Source organism: Podospora pseudopauciseta, chromosome 3 (genome assembly GCF_035222475.1).
Source record: "Podospora pseudopauciseta strain CBS 411.78 chromosome 3, whole genome shotgun sequence".
Classification (NCBI taxonomy): domain Eukaryota; kingdom Fungi; phylum Ascomycota; class Sordariomycetes; order Sordariales; family Podosporaceae; genus Podospora; species Podospora pseudopauciseta.
In genome coordinates this window covers 1,021,596-1,044,358 of record NC_085893.1, presented here as the reverse complement: position 1 = coordinate 1,044,358, position 22,763 = coordinate 1,021,596, and the positions used below count along the sequence as shown (strand labels likewise).

At 53.1% G+C, this 22,763-nt stretch overlaps 7 protein-coding genes across 7 annotated transcripts; 3 read left to right on the top strand and 4 right to left on the bottom strand.

Moving 5' to 3' along the window:
- Window positions 1–3,009: 3,009 nt before the first annotated feature.
- QC763_302920 (uncharacterized protein) lies at window positions 3,010–4,814 on the top strand. Its single transcript, XM_062910740.1, has 2 exons — window positions 3,010–4,451; window positions 4,512–4,814. The coding sequence occupies exons 1-2, from the start codon at window positions 3,849–3,851 to the stop codon at window positions 4,551–4,553; spliced, it is 645 nt and encodes a 214-aa protein (XP_062766705.1). The 5' UTR covers window positions 3,010–3,848; the 3' UTR covers window positions 4,554–4,814.
- A 1,262-nt stretch (window positions 4,815–6,076) lies between these two features.
- QC763_302910 (uncharacterized protein) lies at window positions 6,077–9,878 on the bottom strand. The gene is made up of 2 exons (XM_062910739.1): window positions 8,298–9,878; window positions 6,077–8,238 (listed from the first exon to the last, which is right to left on the bottom strand). Exons 1-2 carry the CDS (start codon window positions 9,650–9,652, stop codon window positions 7,914–7,916), a joined length of 1,680 nt encoding a protein of 559 aa, XP_062766704.1. The 5' UTR covers window positions 9,653–9,878; the 3' UTR covers window positions 6,077–7,913.
- Window positions 9,879–10,657: 779 nt separating this feature from the next.
- On the top strand, window positions 10,658–12,440 carry QC763_302900 (uncharacterized protein; the record flags this gene model as incomplete). Its single annotated transcript, XM_062910738.1, has 3 exons — window positions 10,658–11,883; window positions 11,942–12,219; window positions 12,266–12,440. The coding sequence occupies exons 1-3, from the start codon at window positions 10,804–10,806 to the stop codon at window positions 12,438–12,440; spliced, it is 1,533 nt and encodes a 510-aa protein (XP_062766703.1). The 5' UTR covers window positions 10,658–10,803.
- Window positions 12,441–13,929: 1,489 nt separating this feature from the next.
- QC763_302890 (uncharacterized protein) lies at window positions 13,930–15,261 on the top strand (the record flags this gene model as incomplete). Its single annotated transcript, XM_062910737.1, has 1 exon — window positions 13,930–15,261. One exon carries the CDS (start codon window positions 13,930–13,932, stop codon window positions 15,259–15,261), a length of 1,332 nt encoding a protein of 443 aa, XP_062766702.1.
- Window positions 15,262–16,584: 1,323 nt separating this feature from the next.
- On the bottom strand, window positions 16,585–17,185 carry QC763_302880 (uncharacterized protein; the record flags this gene model as incomplete). Its single annotated transcript, XM_062910736.1, has 2 exons — window positions 16,585–16,947; window positions 17,037–17,185. The coding sequence occupies 2 exons, from the start codon at window positions 17,183–17,185 to the stop codon at window positions 16,596–16,598; spliced, it is 501 nt and encodes a 166-aa protein (XP_062766701.1). The 3' UTR covers window positions 16,585–16,595.
- A 708-nt stretch (window positions 17,186–17,893) lies between these two features.
- QC763_0050010 (uncharacterized protein) lies at window positions 17,894–19,364 on the bottom strand (the record flags this gene model as incomplete). Its single annotated transcript, XM_062905754.1, has 2 exons — window positions 17,894–18,169; window positions 18,228–19,364. 2 exons carry the CDS (start codon window positions 19,362–19,364, stop codon window positions 17,894–17,896), a joined length of 1,413 nt encoding a protein of 470 aa, XP_062766700.1.
- Window positions 19,365–20,367: 1,003 nt separating this feature from the next.
- Window positions 20,368–21,784, bottom strand: QC763_302860 (uncharacterized protein; the record flags this gene model as incomplete). The annotated part of the gene is made up of 5 exons (XM_062910735.1): window positions 21,558–21,784; window positions 21,428–21,498; window positions 21,158–21,369; window positions 20,734–21,104; window positions 20,368–20,639 (listed from the first exon to the last, which is right to left on the bottom strand). Exons 1-5 carry the CDS (start codon window positions 21,586–21,588, stop codon window positions 20,368–20,370), a joined length of 957 nt encoding a protein of 318 aa, XP_062766699.1. The 5' UTR covers window positions 21,589–21,784.
- Window positions 21,785–22,763: the final 979 nt, after the last annotated feature.

Sequence of the window (22,763 nt, the reverse complement as noted above, 5' to 3'; positions counted from 1 at the left end):
CGGCATCACCACCTTCAACAAAGGGGTATCGGAACGTCCGGTTGTTTCTGTGGGTGCATCGGATGACCTGGACAAAGATGAAAACTAAATTGGGGACAGTGGACCCCCCTGTTGCGAGACGGTTTGTCTTGGCACTAGGCGCGATGAATGCGAGGAGGTTATGGGAAGGATTCGTTGAGTTGGAGAGACAGTGCCGGTGGCTCAGGTTGTGTTGGGCTTTCCCGTGCGAGCAGACCACCAAGCAGTACCACTGGGTCCGTATTGTATCCTGATGCCACGAAGGAAGAAAAGAGGACACAACACTGAGACGAAAGAGCGGGAGATATTGGGGAGGGGAGAATATCAAGCAGTAGGACTAGAAGTATGTGTACTTATCAATGTAAATACCTACAACAAGCTCAGGAACTTGTTCGTCCATTTCACGGCTGTTTTTCCCATGTGGTGATCACTTCATGCCTGTCGCAAGAGCTCCAACAAAGTTCAGTTCAAATTTTGCTACCAGGCACAAGGAATGCTCAGCTCCCAAGGTCCTACATGTGGTCTTGTCCGGGTATCCATCATCGGATACCATCTCGCGAAATCACCACTCCTTCAGGCCTATCTCTACAACCATTTCCCAGAACGCTCCTGTAAAGCTGACTCTTCGATGTAAGTACAACAGCAGACACCACATTTCACTTCAAGGCCTGGCTTCTCGTCCATTTTAGCATACTCCAGGGCCATGCTATCCAGTCAAGTAATTGAGTTTGGAACCCAGCCAATTGATTTGAATCCAGTAGCCGAACTCATGATATGGTCCGACAAAAAGAAGAGATATCTGAAAGAGCGTACAGGGAGATATTTTTGCAGGAAGACCACGCAACCCCCTCCCTAGAGCCCTGGTCGCCATCCTGCCCAAGTGTAACCATTCAATCCTACCCTGCTCTGCTCATCTGGCTGCTCCATTGGGCCTTGCGTAAGAGCACTGCATCAATATCCGGCTCCGAAACCATCGAGACGCAGCTCGATCCACAGCTCGGTGCTGGGATCTCGTCCAGATCCCACATGGATATCGTTCAACCTTCGGCAGCTCTTGTTCATGGAATGCTCAGCTTATAAGGCGGGATCTCGCTCAGTGGGTTTGATCGTCGCGTCTGCACTTATACAGCGAATGTGCTGATGCCATTTTGGGGATATGGAGAGACACGGTAGACATTGTGCTGTAGAATTCGGGGGTGGAGGCGGTCCAGGGCAGGGAGGCAAGAGACCTAGTGGCCCACATGGGCGGACCGTCAGAGCCGCGCAGGGAACCGTTAATCTGGCCTGTTCCATGAGATGATCAGTGGATGTCAAAAGGAATTAAACAGCATGTGGTGGATCAGCTCACCGCCACCGATTTGGCAGATCGGGATCGGAACAGTGGTGGTAATAACCTGAGGCTGTCCATCGGCCGAGGAGATTCCCGCTGTTGTGGACCAGGGAGGAGAGAATAAGTTAAGGGAGAAGAAGCTCATGGGCGCGAATTTATGCTCTGAGTGTTTGGCGTGATGATATGTTACCGGCCGATATGGTGGCCGATGATGATGGGGCCACGGCACGTCCCTTGTTGCTGTGTTTTGCTGTGACCGGCTACCGCCCGCGGCGTCCACGAACGAGATTGGCGGGGGTTTCAGCAGCGTGTTCAAGCACTTCCCAGGGCTTGCCAGCGAAACAACGATGTCGTGCACAAACGGAGGGTGGCGCTGGTGAACGCTAGAGGGTTGGCCAGCAAGTGATCAAGAAACGATTTTGCAGAATCATGAAAAATCCATAAAGGTGATACCTGTGTGTGGGTATATGGTGCAAGGCTACCGGGCTTTTAACCCTACCGGATTCCCAAAAGGCAGGACCCTCCTGTACACCTGCCAACTCTTGAGAGTGAGGGGAAGAGATGTGCTCAGGCCTGGGCCCCCGAAGTCTCTTACACAGGCCGCAGCACCAGGCACCCCACCCCCTTTTCCACCAGCCTTCCCCTGGACTTTTTTAGAAGCACACTTCCTCGTCCGTCAATAACTATCACCATCACCATCACCATCACCATCACCACCATCACCACCACTACCACCACCACCACCGAATCAGATCCCCTTTTGCCCGCTGTAAGCGTTTCCCCGGGCCTTGCTCTCTCTACCAATCGCTGATCAGACAATAGCCAGCCCAATCATCAACAAAATGCCCATCTTCGAAACCCGATTTCTCGCAGACCCCGACATGGCAAGGTGGTGGGTGATTGTTGCTGCGAGTACCTGGTTCCTCTACAACAAACGCTGTTTTCTCACCAATATCCTCTTCAACGAGGACTGGACCAGCCTTGAGGGGATGACGCCGGGCGACGAAGACCAGGATCAACCGGCGCTTTGGACCATGCTGGCCTGAGCTTTGGCAAGGTACTCGATATCGAGGGTGGGATGATGCAAGGCAAGGAGAGGAGGACTTGTTCCTGGCTGGCTACCTGTAGGTATGGAAAATCACCCCTAATTTGCACCATGGGGCACTGACTGATCCCCCCTAAGGGGTACCACAGATCACACACGCCCAGAATGATGGCATTTCCCCTGGGTTACAACGAGGCGGCGCATCAGCGGGTATGTATTCTGGCTACAATGATCAAAACGGCGAATAAGTGGACCAGTGACTGACGAGCATGCAGTGGACTGACCTATCCTCGCGGCAAGCTGAACAGAATGTACCGTACCCTGTCATCCCATGGATCTCGCTGTCTCTACAAGCTTGGAACTCCATCGCATATGCGGTACATATACTATTGCTATCAAATGTAACAAGGATCGTTGGCGTCATTACTGGTCACTCGCCTAGGCATATTGTATCCAGTCTTGTGCTTCCTATGTGCCTCGATACAAGTAAGAAACCCGTATGGGTGCACGATTGACCGCGCGTTTCAACTTAAAATGGAGGCTATCATCAAGCTCGGAATCAAGCTGACGATTGGCAGTTCTTCAGGCTGGGACCAAGAATCGCACCGAACCCGGTAAAGCCGACTGAGGTTCAAATGACCTAAAGCATCAGCATGCGCCTCTTTTAGTCCCAAACATCGAGACGTGTTTTGGTGTTACACAAGAGAACGCCCGCTGACTTCAATACGCGCTTCGAGTTCTGACCACACCATTGGGTACCAGGTCAGTAGGTCCCTTCCTTCATAAGCAAATGTTCTTCAATTGGAAGGTCTCGCTTGTTTGACCTAGAAGAATCAACTAGTCGGTGAGCATTGTACGCAAATGCTTGCCGAATCCCGATTCATCGTCGATCACGACGAGATTGTTCCTGGTTTGCACCTCCTCCGCAGTTGGTGAGACGCAACTGACCATGTCTATAGGCTTTTGTTGTCATGGGTTTCCGCAGGACCGAGATCACGACCTAGCCGAGATACCTTGACACACACCGAGATACACCCAAAGAAGCGTTTGTCATCATCCTCACCGTGTTTCGATGGTTCATCGAGTCATGCTACCCTAGACCCAGGTCCACGTTACTGGGATATCGTCCTAGCAACAATGGTACCCTGTACGGGTGTGGGATAGAACCCAACAGCACCAAGCATTTCGCCACAGCGTAAGGCTGATGATGCAAGGCCGAGATGTCCGGTGTTCATTGACATGGAAGGGCGCGAAGGCATCACGAGCTAGCGGCCCTTACTAAGGCCTAGCAGAAGATACAGAAACGGCTTGGATGTTCACCGACATTCAAGCAGTCAACACAAGTATAAAGCCCACCTTCTCAGACAACACTCAGCATCATCATCACCATCACCTCCTGCTCAAAACCACCTCCAAGAGTCTTCTTCCCGACCAGATCCCTTTACAATCGCAAAAATGAAGTACACCACCGCCTCCGCCCTCCTCCTTCAAGCGACCACCGCCCTCGCCGGCCCCATCATTGAAGCCCGCCAGCAACCCCGCGCAGTCTTCACCCGCGTCGCGACCCAAACCGGCCAAGGCTGCGAAGGCTCGTTCATCTTCTACGACGACGCCAACCAAATCGCCACAGTCACCTACCCCAACTACGGCGTCACCCTCCCCTCCGGCCCCCGCGAGGAGTCCTGCACCACCACCCTCCAAGTCAGCTTCCCGGTGGGGCAGTGCACAGCCGGCACCGCCCTCGGCACGACAACCGGGACGGTCTACCTCCCCAGCAACGGCATAACAGCCTTCTTCACCGCGCGCGACTACGCCATCCAGCCCACCATCGGGGCCATCACCGACGTCAGCCCCAACGGGCAGTGGACCGGTGCCCGCTCGGCGGAGCCTTACGTTCTCCGGGACAGCATTAGCTATCGGCTCACTCCCCCCAACCCGCAGAACAGCTTGGTCAATTTTACTGTGTTTGGGGACTTGAGCCTGCAGCCGGAGAATGCGGGTGGGGGTTCGTTGACTGCGGAACAGTTTGTTTTCGATATTCGGAATCAGTCTGCTTGTTGTGAGTATTATCCTTCCTTGACTCGTTTGAGCATTCATTGTTGCTGACAGGTAATACAGAAATTTGACTTTAATCATGGCGTTGTGAAGAAACGCCAGTGAAGCCACGAACTAGGAGGCGTTAAATGGAGGCGTGGTGGGTTGGGTAGAGGTAGCTAGGTATGGTGGAACACAAACTTCAGCCACTCGTTACAATTTTCATTTGCTACATATTCTAGACTTCTGTTTTGTTCAGTTCTCTGGATGTTGTCTTTTTGTCCTTCACTCTCTGACAGCACACGCAGTTTGGAGATTAGGTTATCAGTAGGTAGAAATAAACACCCCTTGCGCAAGGTACTCAGGTGGATGATTTTGTTGTGGTGATTCCACTCCCGAACTGCTGTCTGGAACCGGAGTGCTGCATTTTCCCTCGAGACCAAGTCAGAATACAAACCAATCTCGACCTTGAGTGGGGATGTGATAGCTCAGACAGACTCAAGCCACTGGCACTACTAGACACCAGTCATTGTTCACTCCCGGAGATTTACACCGCTGTCACAAAAGACAACTCGCCAAGGGCATGCCACACCTAGACATTGATGCAAACAAGCAGACCAAGTCCCAAAGATAGTGTTCTTCCATCCTGTCCATTCTATGGTACAAAACGTGCAACAGAAATAATGTGAATACAAAAGTGAGCAGTTCCAACTCCCTTGGTTCGTCCACGCTCCTTGGGGATCTTCCCCCCCTTTCCAGTGGTTTATCCATGCTCCTTTGGAGCCCAGCCCCGTCCTCTTTGTTCCCAACATTGATACACCCTACTTATACTATAGCAATGAGAAAAGAATGTGCTAAATACATGTAAGAGTAAAATAGGTAAAAGTAACAAGGAATACAAGATATAAAATGAAAAACAATAAGAGATAAAATGAACATAGTACAGAGGATCGAAAGACCATAATGCAAACCCAATGCAATGCCCATAAAATACACCATACACTGTCCTATTTACCTTACCAACACCTCCACCGTACCCAAAACACCTATCCTCCAAATCACATTACCGGAACGCCATGTCCTTGCCCTATTCCAACTCGCCCCCCCCGCGTTTACATTTCTCTTTGAGCTGCCTCTCCCCACGGCACATGATGCCCTTGGTGTTGACATCCTGCAAGCATTTCGTCCCTTGTCGTCCCAACAAGCCACGGCTGGGCACGGATATGCGAGAGCCGGTGGGACGACGACCTGGCCCGTTAAGATCGAGCTTGATGACCGCCACTGTTCACGTGTGGGGGGTGATGCTGGGTTGGATGGGTCGGATAGTACCGGCGAAATCCTCGGGTCTGGCGAGTGGTTGTGGCTGGTGTTGAGCCAGCGGGGGTGACGAGTCGCTTTACCACCCACTGAAGGCCCCAGTCACGCCGTTGATTCTGGGCGCGGGCAAGCACGAAAGCAAAAGTCGGACGGCTGTGTCCGTGAGGGGGAGCAGCTCGCGCAATACCATAGCATGAAGCCGGCGACCCTCTGCCGCCCGCGGCACTCCAGTGGTTCTGAAACATAATTTCGCGACGGAAATGTAGCCGTGATAAGCAGGGTGGCTAGATGAGATAAGACGGTTTTATCTCCTCTATAAGACGAGACCGTGGGATGAGCCGAAGGCCTGGATCCATGGGGTGATAAGATGAGGGTCATCTCATCTCAACTCATTTTCTTAGCTACCCTGGTGACAAGCCACGGCCAACTTCAGCTCGTGTCGAACGTTGGCGCCCATGGGGCCGTTAGCTTGCCTTGTACCACCTGGGAGCGGTAGATGTGAGTGGGTCGGTAAGGATACATCTCGAATAATGAAGAGGAGTAGAAAATGTCCGCAGGCGTACTGGCTGTGAGGACCTTCGAAATGGTCCTGTTGTCGACACCGTGGTGGTACCGACACTGTAACATATATACCACAGGAGCCAGCATTGCTGCAGCTGTTGGATATCTCAGGCGCCAGTGGTGAAGGGCGGTTTGGGCAGCGGTCACGTCCGTTGTGAGGGACCCTTCGCAAAGACCAACAGATGGAAAGCGAAGGAATTCGGATAATCATTCATGGCACTAATACTGCGCTGGTGGGGTCAGCCTGAACAGTGATTGCTCGACTGTGCCCTGTAATTGCTGCGTGGGTGCTGAAGCAAGGCATGAACTTGAAAGCAGGCCGGTAAATCTGTAGTACGATACGCTGCTGCAAAAGTATATTGTGCTGCCCTGGCGGTGGCGAAGTAATGACTATCCCTGTGCTGTCATTGAGCAGATAAAAGAACCAAAGTTGTCGAAGCCGAGGTGAAGGGGAGGCAAGAAGCAGGTTCTGTGTCTCATCTGGCCGCATCTGTCGTGTTCCAGCACTTGGTCGCGACCGACAAGCTCGGTTGGGAAGCAAAAACACTGGACACAAGCAGCCAGAAGTCCTTCTGGCAGCTACTGTTTGACATATTCAGGGCGACAGCGACTGAGCAAGTATCGCCCGGTCCGGTCACTCGAGGCCTTGAATCTCATCAGAAAGCGACAAAAATGTCTAACAGAAAGCGCAAAGGCTCGGGTTAACCTTCGAAGTGGCGCCTTCCGTGACGGTTGTCATAATTGGCCTTGACATGGGATATGGCTGGGGACAGGATTGGGGGGGGGGACAAGCCTGCCGGACAAACAAGCCTGGAAGTCCACCCGTCCACCAAACATTGACAAGGCCGATCAACATAGCTTGGACTTCTGACTTCTTGACTGCCGACAGAGAGATTCGAGATTGTTGATGGCAAACGGCATGGTTGCTACGCACGAGCTGAGTGTGCCGTGCCTTCTGAGGCTCCTTGTCGTTGTAGCAAGTGCCATTCTAGACGGCAGTGTGGGTTCACGACAGAGTCGATGGCTGGAATGGCTTGGGCTGGGGCTGAGCGTGTTTAGTCCCATCGACTTTGTGAACAGGCGTGGCCTAGCCAAGCTGTCGGGGCTACCTTCTGGGACAATGTCGGACTAGGTAGTACAGGTTCTGCCTAGCGGAGGAAGGAGCACGTGGCTGCGACAGAGAGGCACTTGATACACATGACAAGGCAAATTTTGTAGCAGCTGCACGGTAACGATGCCAACAGCGATGGTGATATGGAAGTGGTAGTGTCGGTGAAAGAGCTGCCGTAGGTCTCGAGGCAAAGTGTCGTGGTGGTCGCCAACCAGAGAGCAGCCTGGAACATTGGCAATGACATAGTCTGACCAACGGTTGAGATCGACCAGGACGGTGGACGTAACCAAGGCTTGAGGTGGCCCGAGGATGGTCTACGGAACCAAGTCAAAAGGGGTCGCCGGAGGAGGAGGATAATGAGAATAGTTGCGAATGATGAAAGATGCCGTACGCCAATAATCCAAGCCTCAACGCCTGAAAATGCTGCTGCCCGAATTCGCAGTGAAGATTGTTGCCTCGAGACCGCCTGAACACCATGACTGGCACAAAGCCTGAAGTCAAACAACACCCATGATTAGTCTCTCGATCAGTGCGCCCGCCACGCCACAGCCGACCACGATCCATGTCCACTTATTGTGAATCTGGCCCTTGTCCGGCCAGAAGCTGTTTCGCTCTCGACGGTAGCGGTCGAACTCGATCTTCTTGCTGACGTCCTCAGATGAGTATCGTCTGGTTCGCGTGTACTCGTCGGTCTTGTCGCCGCCGACACATCGAAGGTAGAGGTAGTTCGCCAGAGGACCAAGCATGGCGATCGGAGTGAGGAGGTCGGACGCATAGAGCATGAGTGGAAACGACAGGTGGACGAGGGCGTCGCCGAGATAGCTGTGAGCACCAACAAAGTCAGTATGAGAAGGTAGTGGTGACAGTGGGTTGGCACTTACTTGGGATGTCTCACAATACCCCAAACCCCTTCCTTGCAAATCTTCTCTTCACGGTTCTCCCTCTCTCTGCTGATGGAAACTCTGCGTCCATTCACTCCTGTCTCGACAGTCCAACCTGGCTGGGTAAACTTGACGCCATTTCCATTTTCTTTCTCCAGACTACCCGCTCGGCTCCTGGTGCCAGGGCCAATTCCAATTCCCTTGCCCATCTTGAATCGGTCCAACTGCCAATCGGCCAAGACTTCCATGCTGAGACCCATAGTAAACAAGCCGACTGACAAGGCTTGAGCCCAGCCCTTCTGTGTGATTGACGTCAGCGACTGCTGGATCACTGCGCCTGAGTAGTATCCCAGTCTGAAAGGTGTGACGACAGGAAGGCTGATGAGGGTCAACCAGCCAATCTCGGGCACAAACTTCTTCCACCAGATCTTGTTCCAGCTGAAGCCATGCTGACGCTTGAGCGACTCGTAGGCGGGCTTGTCACGACCCTTCTCCCTCTTGAGCATCCGGGAGAGCACCCGGTAAAAGAGTCTGCCTCCCCACAGAGTCACTCCAGTCAAAACAAGCTTCTCAGGGCGAGCGAGGGCCTTGTAAGCGGAAAAGAGGGAAACTGGGTGGTGTGCAAATTGATGCCGAAACACGGCGGACCACCATGCGTTGAGGAGGGGACCGAGGGGCCAGATCAGGTCTTTGGCTTCCAAGCGGTTGGTGAGCCGAGCCACAGTGTATGATATGCTTGCAAGAGAGGAGTTCAACGCCAGTGACGGGAGAAGAGTGGAATGCAACAGCAGCCCTGGAGACAGTAGGGAAGTCTTGAGAGTTGTGCTGAAGGTGGGACATGCTGTCCGTGGACGCGATATGGGGTGGAAATCGGAAGGATCGTCAGAGACATAACTATGCCCCCCATATGGGTTGGAAGTTGATCGAATGACCATCTTGTACAAGAGATCGCCGAGTTGGCCGTCCTTTGGGTGGTTGTAGATGATGGCAAGCCGAGAGCCAACTGGAAGAGGTTGGGGCGGTTTGGTCTCTCTTTGCAGTGCTGAGAACTTGGACTGGAGAAGAAATACAGGAAGCATAATAAAGTAGGACTGGAGACACCTATCGGTTAGCAATTTCTCTCTGAAAAGTGGTAGGTAGCGAAGAGTGACGTCGAAATGTACGCATCGACGGGAGCCGGGCACAGGGCCACCGATGACGCCAGTCTCCCGTGTCAAAGAGCCTGAAAGCACGTACCTGTTGATATTGATGGTGGTAATAGGAGATGAGGCAGTTGATGATCGTGTTGATAATGAGGAGATAATTGATGGAACATTTTCCCCGGCTCTCTGCAGCTGGTACAGCTGAAGAGGCATCGCCTGTACGGAGTAAGCCACTTGTGGTGGTGAGTCAAGAATAGATAATAGGATAATACCCGCCCGATGGACGGCGAAGATGAGAGGTCAAGAGGTCATTATTGATTTCGAGTTCCCTAGTGGTGCAGGATCCGGTGCTGGCTGCAGAGGAAAAGTCAACCTGTCACGGAGCAGAAGAGCGGAGAAGAAGACTTGGTAAACCAGACAGACCGTGGGTGCACGCCTTCCAATCCCTTCTTCCTCTCGGAGCACCTACCCATCTCGAGCACTGGACCAGGAGATTGCCAGTGGTGCGATTACTTGTACGGTCTGGAAAGGTGTGCGGTCCTGCCCACTGAACCTAGGTCCACAGCATCGCAAGCGGGCTTGTCCTTTTACTGGACCCATGATCGCCCCGAACCTTCCAGGTTGCTCTGCCTGTGTACCTGCTCCGTCCTGCACCGCACGAGGGAAGAATCACCGCCTCGTCAGAATCGCCGATGGGTTGGCCACTTTTCCTCAAGTATCTCTCAACAATGTATACCAATCGGGTACAAGACGGCATGCCATACAGCTATCTGTGATGAGACGTCTCTCTGTGCCGATTTTCTATACTCTAGGAGCCTTCCCAGCACCCACGCTCTGTTACCAAGGTACCACAGCTTTCCATCCCGGCAGGCTTACAGTCTAGACCAGAGCTTCTAGTACTGTATGGGCATGTTGTAGGCTCAGACACCATGGGAGGTTGACGGGATAGATCTGTCTATCCGCCACCTAGCAAACGAGTGCCCTTACCGTCAAATTCGCCAGTGTGGTACAACAAAGATGTTGTGGTACCACGTCGGGGGCTTCAGCTCCCTCTGGCGATGTTGGTTCGATAGGTCGCTGCACCATGCTGTCCGATTGGTTGCTTATGCTCTGTGATAACAGCCGTGGCCGTCGGGCTTGGCTTGGCCCAGTATCCAACACGATATTGGTTCTGCTGGTTCGTCGTACTGCTTCAGCTTACCCCCCTTTGAACACCCAGGGAGATCAAACTGGCAACTGACCTTTGTTCATCCTAGATAGTACTTACTCCCACCAGCTCCTGGTCAAAAGCCCTGTGTCGATCGAAGCCAGCGCGAGTTCCCGAGAATATTCCCTGAATATCAGACGGTGAGAGCGACGTCGCCATGGAGACAATCACACCTTGGCCGCTTGTGGCCGCCATCGTCGGTGGACTCTGCTGGATGGCTACCACCGTCATCTGGCGTCTTTACTTCCACCCACTGTCCAGGTTTCCCGGTCCCAAGTTGACAGCCGTAACACTCTGGTACGAGTTCTACTGGAACGTGGTCAAAAAAGGACAGTTCATGTGGAGGGTGGAAGAAATGCATCAAAGATACGGTCCAATCGTCCGAATCAATCCCCACGAGCTACACATTCTGGATCCAGACTTCTACGACGAGCTCTACGGATGTGGCGTCAACTCGAAGCGCAAGCTCGACAAGTACGAATGGTGGACCAGACTGGCTGTCGCTAGCAGTTCCACCTTTACGACCGTGCCACACGACCTACATCGACTTCGTCGGGCAGCCCTGAATCCCTTCTTCTCTGTGGCATCCGTCACCAAGCTGGAGCCGTTGATCAAGTCCAAAGTGGAAAAGCTTTCCGCTAGATTGGACAAGATTGCCCAGACGGGGGAGGTCTTCCGCCTTGATGCCGCACTCATGGCGCTGACCATGGACGTGATCTGCGACTACAGCTTTGGGCGCGACAGAAAGTACCTCGACAAGCCTGACTTCGAACTGCAGTTCAAGGAGGCCGTCGTCGGTGCGACGGGGGGCTGCTTTCTGATGATGCAGTTCCCTTGGATCCCGTCGTTGATGGAGCGGATCCCCCAATCCATCGTCAAAAGGACGAGTCCAGGCGTGGCTTACATGCTCGCCCGGCAAGAGGACATGATCAAGCAGGTCAGCCCGATACTTGCGGGGACCGAAGGAGAGAAGTCCGGCGCCCGTTCGATTTTCCACGCTTTGCGTGACAACGAGAATCTGCCACCGAGCGAGAGGACGTTGAAGCGAATGTGCGACGAGGCTACACTGTTGACTGGTGCTGGATCTGAGACTACAGGTCAGACGCTAACAAGGATGTTCTTCTACTTAAAGCACGTTCCGGACGCGTTGGAGCGATTCAGAGAAGAGTTGGATGTGGCCATACCAAGCGAGCAGGATATCCCTTCTTGGAGCACGTTGCAACAGCTTCCATATCTGGTGAGATTGCAGATCTCTCTCCCCTTCAGCAATACCTGCTAACCTCCCCGAACAACAGACAGCGGTAATCAAAGAGGCACTCCGGCTCTCCTACGGTATCACCACAAGGCTTCCTCGAGTCGCACATGAAGACATCATCTACAAGCAATATGTCATTCCTGCCGGTACCCCAGTTTCGCAGACTGGGTGCTTTATCCTAATGGACCCGACCGTTTTTCCTGAGCCGCATGTCTTTAAACCGGAGCGCTGGTTAGACTCAGGGAAGAGATTGGACAGATACCTGGTACCGTTTGGGAAGGGGTCGAGAGCTTGTCTTGGAATCAGGTACGGGTCGACTTCGCACTTCGTGCTGGAATCCACGACTGACACATGCTGTTTTCAGTCTAGCCTATGCTGAAATGTACTTGACAGCGGCCACAATTGTAAAGCGGTTTGACTGGGAGATGTACGAGACAACTTTGGGAAGGGACATTGCTTGCCATAGGGATGCTTTTGTGGCACTTGGAGCTCATGATAGTCCGGGGGTACGGGCTACAATGTCACGGCGCAAGCTTTAGGCAGATATGATCGGTTGATGTGATTGGAAACATTCTTGGACAGTTGTTGGGCTGGTGACCTAGGAAAGTCACTGACTGCGAAAATGAGGCCAAAATTGGCCAGAAAAAATGGTAAACAAAATTAGTATTACAGTAGTTGGTTGTTGGCTAAAAAGAAAAACAGTAAGAAAATCCAGCCCCAAGAGCAAACCGGTGTGGGTCTGGGAAAACCCAGGCCATTCAGTGTCCCACAACAGTTGATTGTCTGACTATGACTGTTTCTATGCGCACTTTGACTCTTAAAGTCTCGGTGAGGTTATGTCTAGTTCCCCTGTCTGAGCATGTAGCAAACTGGATGGTATCTGGGATAATTGAGTTGAACATGAAGATGTAGTTTCTGTCTCGATTGATCGAAGAAGTTTATTTCTCTACAGGTATCGACATAATGACCTGTCACTGGGAGCATATGGCGAGGGGCTCCTTCCTTCTGTAGGGCAGCTAGGCTGGAGTGGTGAAGTAGTGTCAGAAAAAATCGCAAGTGTCTGGCCTTTTTTTCCTCTTGTTATCAAGAACGTCAAGATGGGGTCCGCGAGCCCTTACACGCCGCCTCCAACGCCTAAGCACACGCCTCCCAGGACGCCGCCGCGGACGCCGCCACTAACACCCCCTCCGGGCCCTCCTCCTCCTCCTCCGCCTCCGCCGCCGCCGCCACCTCCAGCCCCGCCCCCCGTGACCGGCTGCTCGCGCGGCTGAGAGATTGTCGGTAACCCCAGCTATTCAGTTTTGCTTTCTGACGATGTAGTGTTTCTTTGGCGTTTCCTCGGATGTTTGGAACAGTCAAGTGGCTGTTCTTGACTTTTGGTCGAGTTGCTTGTTCCATCGAAACCTCTTGCACTTTCCCGTCACTTTTTGCTTCGAGCTTCTCAGCCATAGGTCTGGGAAGGTCAATATTTCGAAAGATGGCCTCACCTCTATTGAGACTCTTCACATCTGCCATCTCCACTCTATCATTTTCATATGATGTTCAGATAGGCCATTTTGGGAAGCTATGTCTAATGGACTTCTGCAAGTCATGAATCTGGATTGATTCATGCCAAGCAATGTCTTTCAGTGTTACCCAGCCAAAAGCCACCTCAAATCATAGACCCACATTCCCAACGGCGCCTTGTCTTGGCCTTCTTGGCTGTGTTGTGATCGCGACAGCCAACCCCTGGCCGGCCACCGTTTCTTGGCTTTCGTCATCAGTTTGAGCGCCCACTCGTCATGCATTCAGCTGTTCCAAGGCGTCGGTGCCAGCCAAGGCAATCAAGCACACGACACGTTCTAGACCTTTCAGGAACCATATTTGAGCAAGACATCTACCACACCTAGACCTCTTCCCCAGATCTTCTGCGCATGGTGCCTGAACCATCACACCCTCCAAGAGAAGCTTATCAGCTACGCCCAGAGCACTTCCAAAGCCTCGACTAACACACCACACCTTGTAGCAGACGACATCAAAACCATCACCATGGGGTCTACCGGCCTCTTCGAATCTTTTCTCGGCGCCATCCAGGCCTCCCTCTCAGTCCTCCTCGTCATGACCTATGGCGGCATCGCGGGCTGGCTGGGACTTCTCGACCGCAAAAGCAGCAAGAAGATCTCCAAGATCTGCGTCCAGCTTTTTTTGCCTGCGCTTCTCATCACCAAAGTCGGCTCTCAACTCGACCTCGACTCCGTCAGCAACTATGTCCCCATCGTCATCTGGGGTGTAGTCTGCCACATTGTCTCCTTTGGCATCGGCATGCTCGCCCAATTCGGTTTCGGAATGCCCAACTGGGCCTCGGTCGCCATCCTCATCAACAACACCACGAGTTACCCGCTCCTCCTCATTGGGGCACTACAAGAGACGGGAATTTTGGACACGCTGGTCATGGGAGATGAATCCAGCGAGGAAGCAGTCGAGCGCGCCAAGTCGTACTTTTTGGTGTTTTCAACAATCTCCAACTGCATTACTTTTGCGGTTGGTCCTCGTTTGCTCGAGGACACGGACTCGTGGGATGGCGAGGACAGGGATGGCGAGGACGAGAGCGGAGGCGGGAATCACGATGATGAAGAAGCGAGTGCGGACGAGCAGACTCGTCTCCTCGGGAACCGGAACAGCTCGTCGAGTGGGCGCGACAACCGGCAGCAGAACTACACGGATGAGCACCCTTTTTTTGTGTCGCAGAAGCAGTGGGATGGTCTCTCCCCTCGTGCCCAGTGGTGGGTGTCGCTCGTCCTGTCCTTTTTCAACGCCCCCCTCATTGGGGCGGTGATTGGCGCTGTGGCTGGCCTGGCTCCCCCTCTTCACAAGGCCTTTTTTGCCCCGACTCAAGAAGGCGGTATCTTCACCGCTTGGTTGACCGCTTCCCTCAAGACGATCAGCCAGTTGTTTGCGCCCCTGCCTGTCCTCGTCACTGGGCTTTCGCTGTTCAACTCGATCAAGGAGTTCCGCAAGAGCAGGAAACAAGGGAGGGAAGATGGGAAGCTGAGGAAGATTGTCCCCTGGGGTACGGTGTCGTTTATTCTGCTGGTGCGGTTTGTCATCTGGCCGGCGATGAGCATCGGGACGATTTGGCTGCTGGCGACGAAGACGGATTGGGTGGGGAGTGATCCTATTTTGTGGTTTACCATGATGCTTATGCCTGCGGGGCCATCGGCACAGAAGTTAATTAGTTTGGTGCAGGTTACGGAGGGGGTGGGGGGTGAGCAGGAGGGGGCGATTGCGAGGTTGTTGACGATTTCGTATATTATTAGCCCGTTGTTGAGTTTGACGGTTGTGGGGAGTTTGAGGGCTTGTCAGGGGGTTTTGGATGGGTGATTCTAGGGGGGAGGGGTATTGAAGGGATGTTCAAGGGATATTCATGGGGGTGTTGAGGTTACGGAAGGGCGTGCTGTGTGTTTTTGAGGCCTTCAAGGTATTAGATGAGGCCCTGGCATGGGTTAAATGAGGCCTATCAAGTATATTATATGGTATATTGAAGATAATAAGAGGCCTACCAGATATAATAAGAGGCCTGTCGAAAATAAGTAGGGGGCTCTTTCCAATGTTTAGAGGCCTATCTACCATTCCACAAGGCACCTTGATTATCCAGTGAGGTAGGTTGACGTTTTGAAGACACATGTGAGTGTTATTCTGACGCCCACTAGTTTTACATCAAGGCATCCTTCGTGATTGGCATATGGTAGGGTCTGATGTAGATGCTTTGTCACCTCAAAAATGAAACGTTGGGCATGGAACGACATCATTTTGCTCACATTTTAGACTTGACAGTGCGGAAGACACATCAACAACACTGGGAGTCATGGAAATAAGTTCCTTGTCAATATCCAACTCTCGAGCGTTGTTGAACTTGTTATTTCTATTGACAGAAAACCAGACAGTAATTGTATACCACCAAAACAGGACCTAGACCCGTCTTACCATGACCGGGCCAAACCATTAGACATTGTCCGCTTAGACCCCGGTTGCCCAAGTACACCACCCATCCCGTCTTCATCAATCATCACGACATCCAATCGACCAACACGGCCATGTCACGTCCCCAGCCTTCCACGAGAATAACCATTTTCCTCCCTGGTATAACCATCTCACCAATACCCGCACCAAGATGGCCACCGAATCACCTGCCAACCATCACCCAACCTATTCACAAACTCCCGCCCGTCAACGTGTAACCCCTTTCGCGGTCCTGTACTCGGGCGTGAGCGAGCACAAAGTAAAGCGCACACTACTCTGGCCTGTGGGAATTCCATTTGACGGCTGCTCTCTGGCCTGTGCGCGCGTGGCCCGCTCCTAATGGTGGTTCTGATGTTGTGGGGTGGAAGGGGTGTAGGAGGTAGGTGAAAGATGATGGGGAGGGGTGGTGGAAGAAGGAGAGGTGGGAAGGGTGGTGAAAGGAAAGGGTTAGATGGAAGAGGGTATCAGACGGGGGTTGAGATAAGAAGAGAGCAAGGCGGGGAGAGGGGGTTGAGCGGCAATGTGGAAAAAGGGTGATATGAGAAAAGGGGGTCAATGTCAACTTCAAGTTGTTACAAAAAACTATTGTTCCAACACTCCGGTAGGAGTTCAGCTCTCTAAATTCCAACATTCAATCTAAAAAATCTCTCCCGAACCACCCCCCCTCTCCCCTTCTCCTTCAACCCCCCCTCCATCTAGTCCCCCCCAGGGAAATCCACAATCTCAAACTCCCTCGGCCCGCTATAACTGACATCATTATCAAACGGATTCCTCTCGTCGTTTAAATTCACATAGATATCCTCCTTCGGCACCCTATACGTCCCCAACACCCCGTCAACCGTGACATTAAACACCGCGTCGTTTCTATCCGTCTCTGCCCCTCTGGGATGGTTGAACGTCCAGTCGACCCTCTCGTTATCGCAGTGACCTAGTCCTTGATACACATACCCCAGCCAGGTTGCGCCTGAGAAGCCTAGCTCGACTGAGGCCCAGCAGGAGACTGGGGGGGTGGAGGGAAGGGTGGGGGATGTGAGGTTGAATTCGAAGCTAGAAACAGACGGGTCAGTATAAGTGGGGAGGGAGAGGGGGCCAGAAAAGGGGTGATGGAAAGGGGGTGTAGTTGTTGGGTTACACACCGGCAGCCACTGCTCAAATGCGGCTTTGAGGCGAAGAAGCCTGAGATGTGGTAGGGGCCGTGAGCGGCAGCTGTTGCGTCAGGGACTGGCGTGCTGTTGGACAGGCCGACGAGGGCGACAGCGGCAGCGAGGGAGAAAATCGACTTCATCGTTGTGATATTTTTGTTGAAACTGGAAGGGGTAGTAAAGCAAAGGGATCTGTGAGAGTATGCTAACGTGGATGGTGAGTGTGAGAGGATGATGACATGAAAGCAGATCAAGGGTTAGACTCAAGGGTCAATTTATACACACCAATCCCATCCTTTGATCGAGCATATTATCGCAACAACGTCATATCTCGTTGCGGTCGGGTCTTCCTGCATCGTATTCCTAAACATCGTATTCATCGGTGCGGACCAATCCTATAAATATCTCGGTGCTATTTGGACGCTGACAACAAGTTGTGATTCGTTCTGAGCTCGATCAACCAGACTCCGGCTGTACCATGATCGACCAGCTGTCAGGCAGTGTAATATAACGATGAATTGTTCACTTCAGTGGCGCCAGACCATTAGCTGGCTGGTACGATGAAAGAACCTGGATAAATCCGAGGTGACCGGCTGTACAGTGTCGCGTTTGGGCGGGCAGGGCTTATTTCCGGTGAACCCAAAGAGGCAGGACATGCAATACGCCAGTTCAGATGACCAGGGCATCCAGTCAGCATATAGTTGCGGTGTAAAAACTGTAGCTCTACAACAGCGCCACCAATCAAAAGCTCAAGCCACCATAAAACATGACATGAGACTAATAAGCATTATCAATAGTGACTGCTAGCTATATATACAACCTGTCTACCCAAAAACCCCATCGCAACAGACTTAGAGCTTGTACGCGGCCTTCTTGCCGGTGTACTTGAGCGAGAAGATACCGCGCTCAATGGAGTTGAGGAGGATGTAGCCGGACTTGAAGTAGGGGTAGACGGACCAGGTGCCGAGGAACTCGGTGACACCGTTGACATCATCGTCCTCCGGGTGGCAGTCGAAGAAGCCCGTCTCCTTGAACTTGGCGCCGGTAGGGTCGACCTTGACGGAGGAGACATCGACGACGCGGAGGCCGGAGCCGTAGTTGGCCTGGTAGGTGAGACCATCGATGACCTATTGAGCAGCATGTTAGCGATCTGAACACTTCAAATCTCACAAGAGAAAAACTCACGTATTGGTTGTGGTCGATGGACTTGGCAGGGGACTGGTAGTAACCAGTGTTGACGGGGGCCTCGAGGTTGGCAACGTTGAAGATGTAGGTGGTGGTGCGGCCGTTGGCAGCAGGCCCGACCTTGTTCTGCTCATCGAGCTCGTCATCGAGGAGGAGGAAGGACTGGTTCTCATCAATGAGCCAGCCCTGGTGAGAGTAGGCATTGCCCTCATAGGGAGTACGGGAGACGACGGCGGGGGCCGACTTGTTGGTGACGTCCATGACGGTGAGGGTGTCCTCGTTGAAGTTGAAGCAGATCTCACGACCCTTGTAGGCGGCGCTGGGGCCCTTGTAGATGACGCACTGGGCATCGTGAACGTAACCGTCCTGGGGAATGCAGCCAGGGGACACTGGCTTGAGGGGGTTGGAAACGTCAACCATGAACATGCCACCGGCGCAGGGGGTGTTGCGGGCGTTGGCGCCGGAGCGGCCACCGACGGCGTAGATCATGTTGGTCTCCTCGTGGGCAACGATGTTGTGGGTGGCACCGACGCCATCGAAGAGGGTGATGTCGGTCTCCTTGCTGAAGACCTTGGGCTTAAAGAAGAAGGGGTTCCACCAGGGCTTGACGTCGAGGAGCTTGCGGAGGTCGAAGATCTGGATACCGTGGTTGTTGGCCTCGGCGCCAATGTAGGCATAGTCGCCAATGACCTTGATATCTCTCCACGAGACGATCTCGGTCTGGGTGTCGAGGCGGCCGATGTACTCGAGACGACCGAGACCGGTGATCTCAACGAAGGCGACACCGTCGGTCTGACCAACGATACCGAACTCGCGCTTGGACTTCTTGTCGGTCCAGCCCCAGACATCGTTGCCGGCCTTGGAGGCGGAGCCGAGATCCTCGTGGGAGAGGAAAGCCTGGAGGTTGACGTTGTTGCAGGAGTACTCGCCGGCCTTGCCGTTTCTGCAAGGAACCGTGCTGAAGAGGGCCTTGTAGAGCTTGGAACCACCGAAGAGACCGGAGGCGCGAGCGGCATCCCACTGCTTGATCTTCAGAGCCATGACTTCCTCATGTTTGCTGGCGGCCTCGGCGGAGAGGCCGGCAGAGACAGTCGTCGCGCCGAAAGCGGCAGCGGCGACAACGGAAGTAACCTTCATGTTGGCGGTTGGACGTGGTTCGCTTGAGGGTGGATGGATGAAGAAGAAGAAGTGGTGGTGGAAGAAGGAGATCAGAGGAGAGGATGTCCCGAGTCTGACTGACCTCTCTCTCTTTGTCTTGACGGCGAGGGTGAGGGCCCGTCGGTATTTATAATTGTCGATCAACGGAGACCGTGGGTGCTATTCTTGGAGTACCATGTCAATGTCAGCATCGCCTTTGGAGTTGCTTCCCCTCCCGCTCCTGCTCCTCCTACTGTCCATCACGGTCCATCACGGTCCCCAATACTGCAACCCATGCATGCGGGCAGGTCGTCGTTGGTAGAGTCGTCGTGAAGGGGAATCTTGGCCCGGTTATCATGCTAGCTAATCACGTCAGCCATCTGCTCCTCTGGTGAACTGCCAGAAGAGGCAGGTTTCAACGGCTGATCCTTGACTGTTCGGGTCTAGGGTGGTATCTTGCCGACAAGGCTTGGTCTTGTCAACTTCCTTTCCCGACAGCCGGGCTCCACAGATCCAGGCACAAGGTCCAAAGAATTTGTGGGGGAACCGTTGGAGGTTCCATTCCTGGGCAAGTGTGGTGGAGTTGGCCAAGAGGGTTCTCCGGGTTGGTGCGGCGTAGCACCGGTCTCGGCATTGCTCGGCGCCTTATATTCCATGCTTCTAACAGTGGGGGAGATATCGATATTCACAGAGGAGATGGGGTGAAGGAGCCAGTGGGAGCATGAAGGACGGTTATTTCCAGAAGATGAGAAGCCATGCAAGCCATGCACCTATCAACAGCCAAGCCCCTTCCATGGCCCATCCAGCTTCCATATCTCTCCAACTTTCTCCAACAGTCCAAGACTCCCAAGAACTCGCAAGCCTCTCCAGCTTCCATCTTTCGTTAACCCCTCCCAATCCTCCAACCGGCGTGCCGGCCACCTGCTGCTCGTGTGAGCACATGCATGCCGCTTGCCACCCGACATTCGGTCAACCAAATTGCGGCAACACTACCTTGCACTACCTACGGCATCCCGGCCCAAAACTTCGAGACGAATTCCTCGATCCCTGTAAACTTGTAGTCGGGGAAGATGCGGTTCCACTCATCCGATACCACCAACTCGTCATCCACCAACGCAAGCAGAAAACCCGAAAACGCCGCCTTGGAGAAGGCCGCCCGCGTCTCCTCGTCAAGGTGTTGAATCGAGGGGTGCTCAAGTGGTTTGACCCACGAACCGTTCCATTCTCCTTTTCTGAGGCTATCAACATCCAGCAGCTCAACTTCGAATTTCTTGCCTGTATTGTGTTATTGGATTAGAGTACTGCCATGTGACGAGCCAAGACGTAGTAGGTAGGACGCCAAAAGATTCAGGTTGGGAAGTCAACAAACCTCTTATCTTCTCCCCAATCGCTAGCTCCTCGGCGAGCGTAAGTGTTTCACCCGCGATGCCTCCAATCTTTGGCCACTCGCCTTCGTATTCGATTGCCTTTGCGACGATGTTGGCGACATCCCGGACTGTGGTGGCCGTCAAGCGGGGTTTGAGACTCCCGGGAGCGAGCAACTTGTAGTTTGCAAAGTCAATGGGGAGGAAATCGTTCGTCTTGAGATGCTTGTTGATGTTCTCGTTGGCGTGGTAGTCAGTGAATATGCCAGGCTGGAACAGACAGTACTCGATGACTTTGCCGTCCTTGTTCTTTTCTTCGAGATAGTCGCGGATGGCCACCTTGCTGGCGGCCCACTTGAGATGAGTGTAGCGAGCACTAGCTGTGTCAGTGTCATGTTGTCGGGCTGAGGCCTACGAAGATGGGCCTACATAAACCACTCGCTCGGAGCGAAGCGCTTGACTCCGACTGCGATGGCGGCGTCAATGAGAGTCTTTTGAGCGATGCCATCGGGGTCATTCTGAACAACCACAAACGAGAGAACAGTATGGACGCCCTTAAGGACCTTCTCCAGCTCAGCTGGGTTGTGAAAGTCGACCTTGAGTGGGGTTGTGCCCTCGACAATTTCCTCTGGGGCAAGTTCCTATCTGGAGTCAGATCATGGGCCAGAGATTGCGTCTGCTACTGTTGGGTTGACTTACCCGGCGAGCAAGCGTGATCACTTCATGCTTCCCAGTAGCGACAAGAACTTCGATGATCTCACGAGCGACCTCTGCAATAATGAATGTGGTTAGCTTTGCAAGCTGCGAGGTGTGGTGGCCTGTGACTTACGGCCCGGAGCGGCAACGGCAATCTTGACCATTTTCACGGTTGTCGGGGATACCTTAGTGTGTCTTGGAGTGGGTGGAATATCGCGATATCGTGTTTGAAGGTATGAAGTCCTTGAGACACAATGGGTACACAATGGACGTATTTATTTGTCCCGAATCGTACGCCAGCAGTCTTACTCCTGCGGACTCACAAGTTGCAGACCACAGCTCCGTGGGTGTTGTCGGCACCATGGTTACGCCGACATGTGTCGTGCTTGCCAATCACGATAAACTGAACGCCATGGTGTCTGCCTGAATTCTGCCCTTCCGTCGTTCTGAATACGCCGAGCTCTGATACGCCAATGCGAAGGAATGGTCGCACTAGAGTCCGAGATGTGCAGTGGTGACGGTTCCGAGTCAAAGTTAAGACTGGAATGGCGAAGGACAGTTCAAATGGAGCATTGTCGGATGCACTCGCTTTCCGGATGCCGTAACGTACCGAGCGACAAGCATTCTTCACGCCACGGCGATCCACGGAGATCCACGGCGCTTTAGGGGGGGAATCATCCGGTCCCGGCACGGCGGTAGCTGGTGCCGTCGTATCTCGTGCCGTGTTGCAGAAGCTTGGCAAGGAGAATGTCAATTTTTTCTGAAGATCAATGGACGACGTACATGATGATTTCTTCGCTGAGCCAAAACCTACATTCACACCGCCATCACCACCACCAACGACAAACCCCAAAGTCCCAGCTCCACATTTTACACCCCCTGAATCAACATCCTGACCGACCTCACCACTCCCCTCCGAGTCTAACCCATCATCAATCTCCTCCTCCTCACTACAACCACATCCAGATAAATCCTCCTCCCCATTGAACGCCCGCCCATACCGACAAATTTCCGCCTGCCTCAGACAATTATACCTCTCCACCGACCCCGAACACCTCAACAATCTCGGCCACGCCCTTTCCACACAGCTGCATTCCCAACAATACGCCACATACTCCTCCGGATCATCCTCCCATATCCCCGCCTCCTCAGCCGTCCCCGAATTCAACGCGTCATATCTCTTGCAGGCATTCTCCCCGGGTAAAACACCACTTCTGGTGTGGCAATATCTCTCGCAGATGCTGATTTGACTGCGGCAGACGGCGTTTCCTAAAGATTGTTAAACCATTTGAGGTAAGTACCTTAGGTATGGGGGTGACAAAGAACCAACCAAAATACC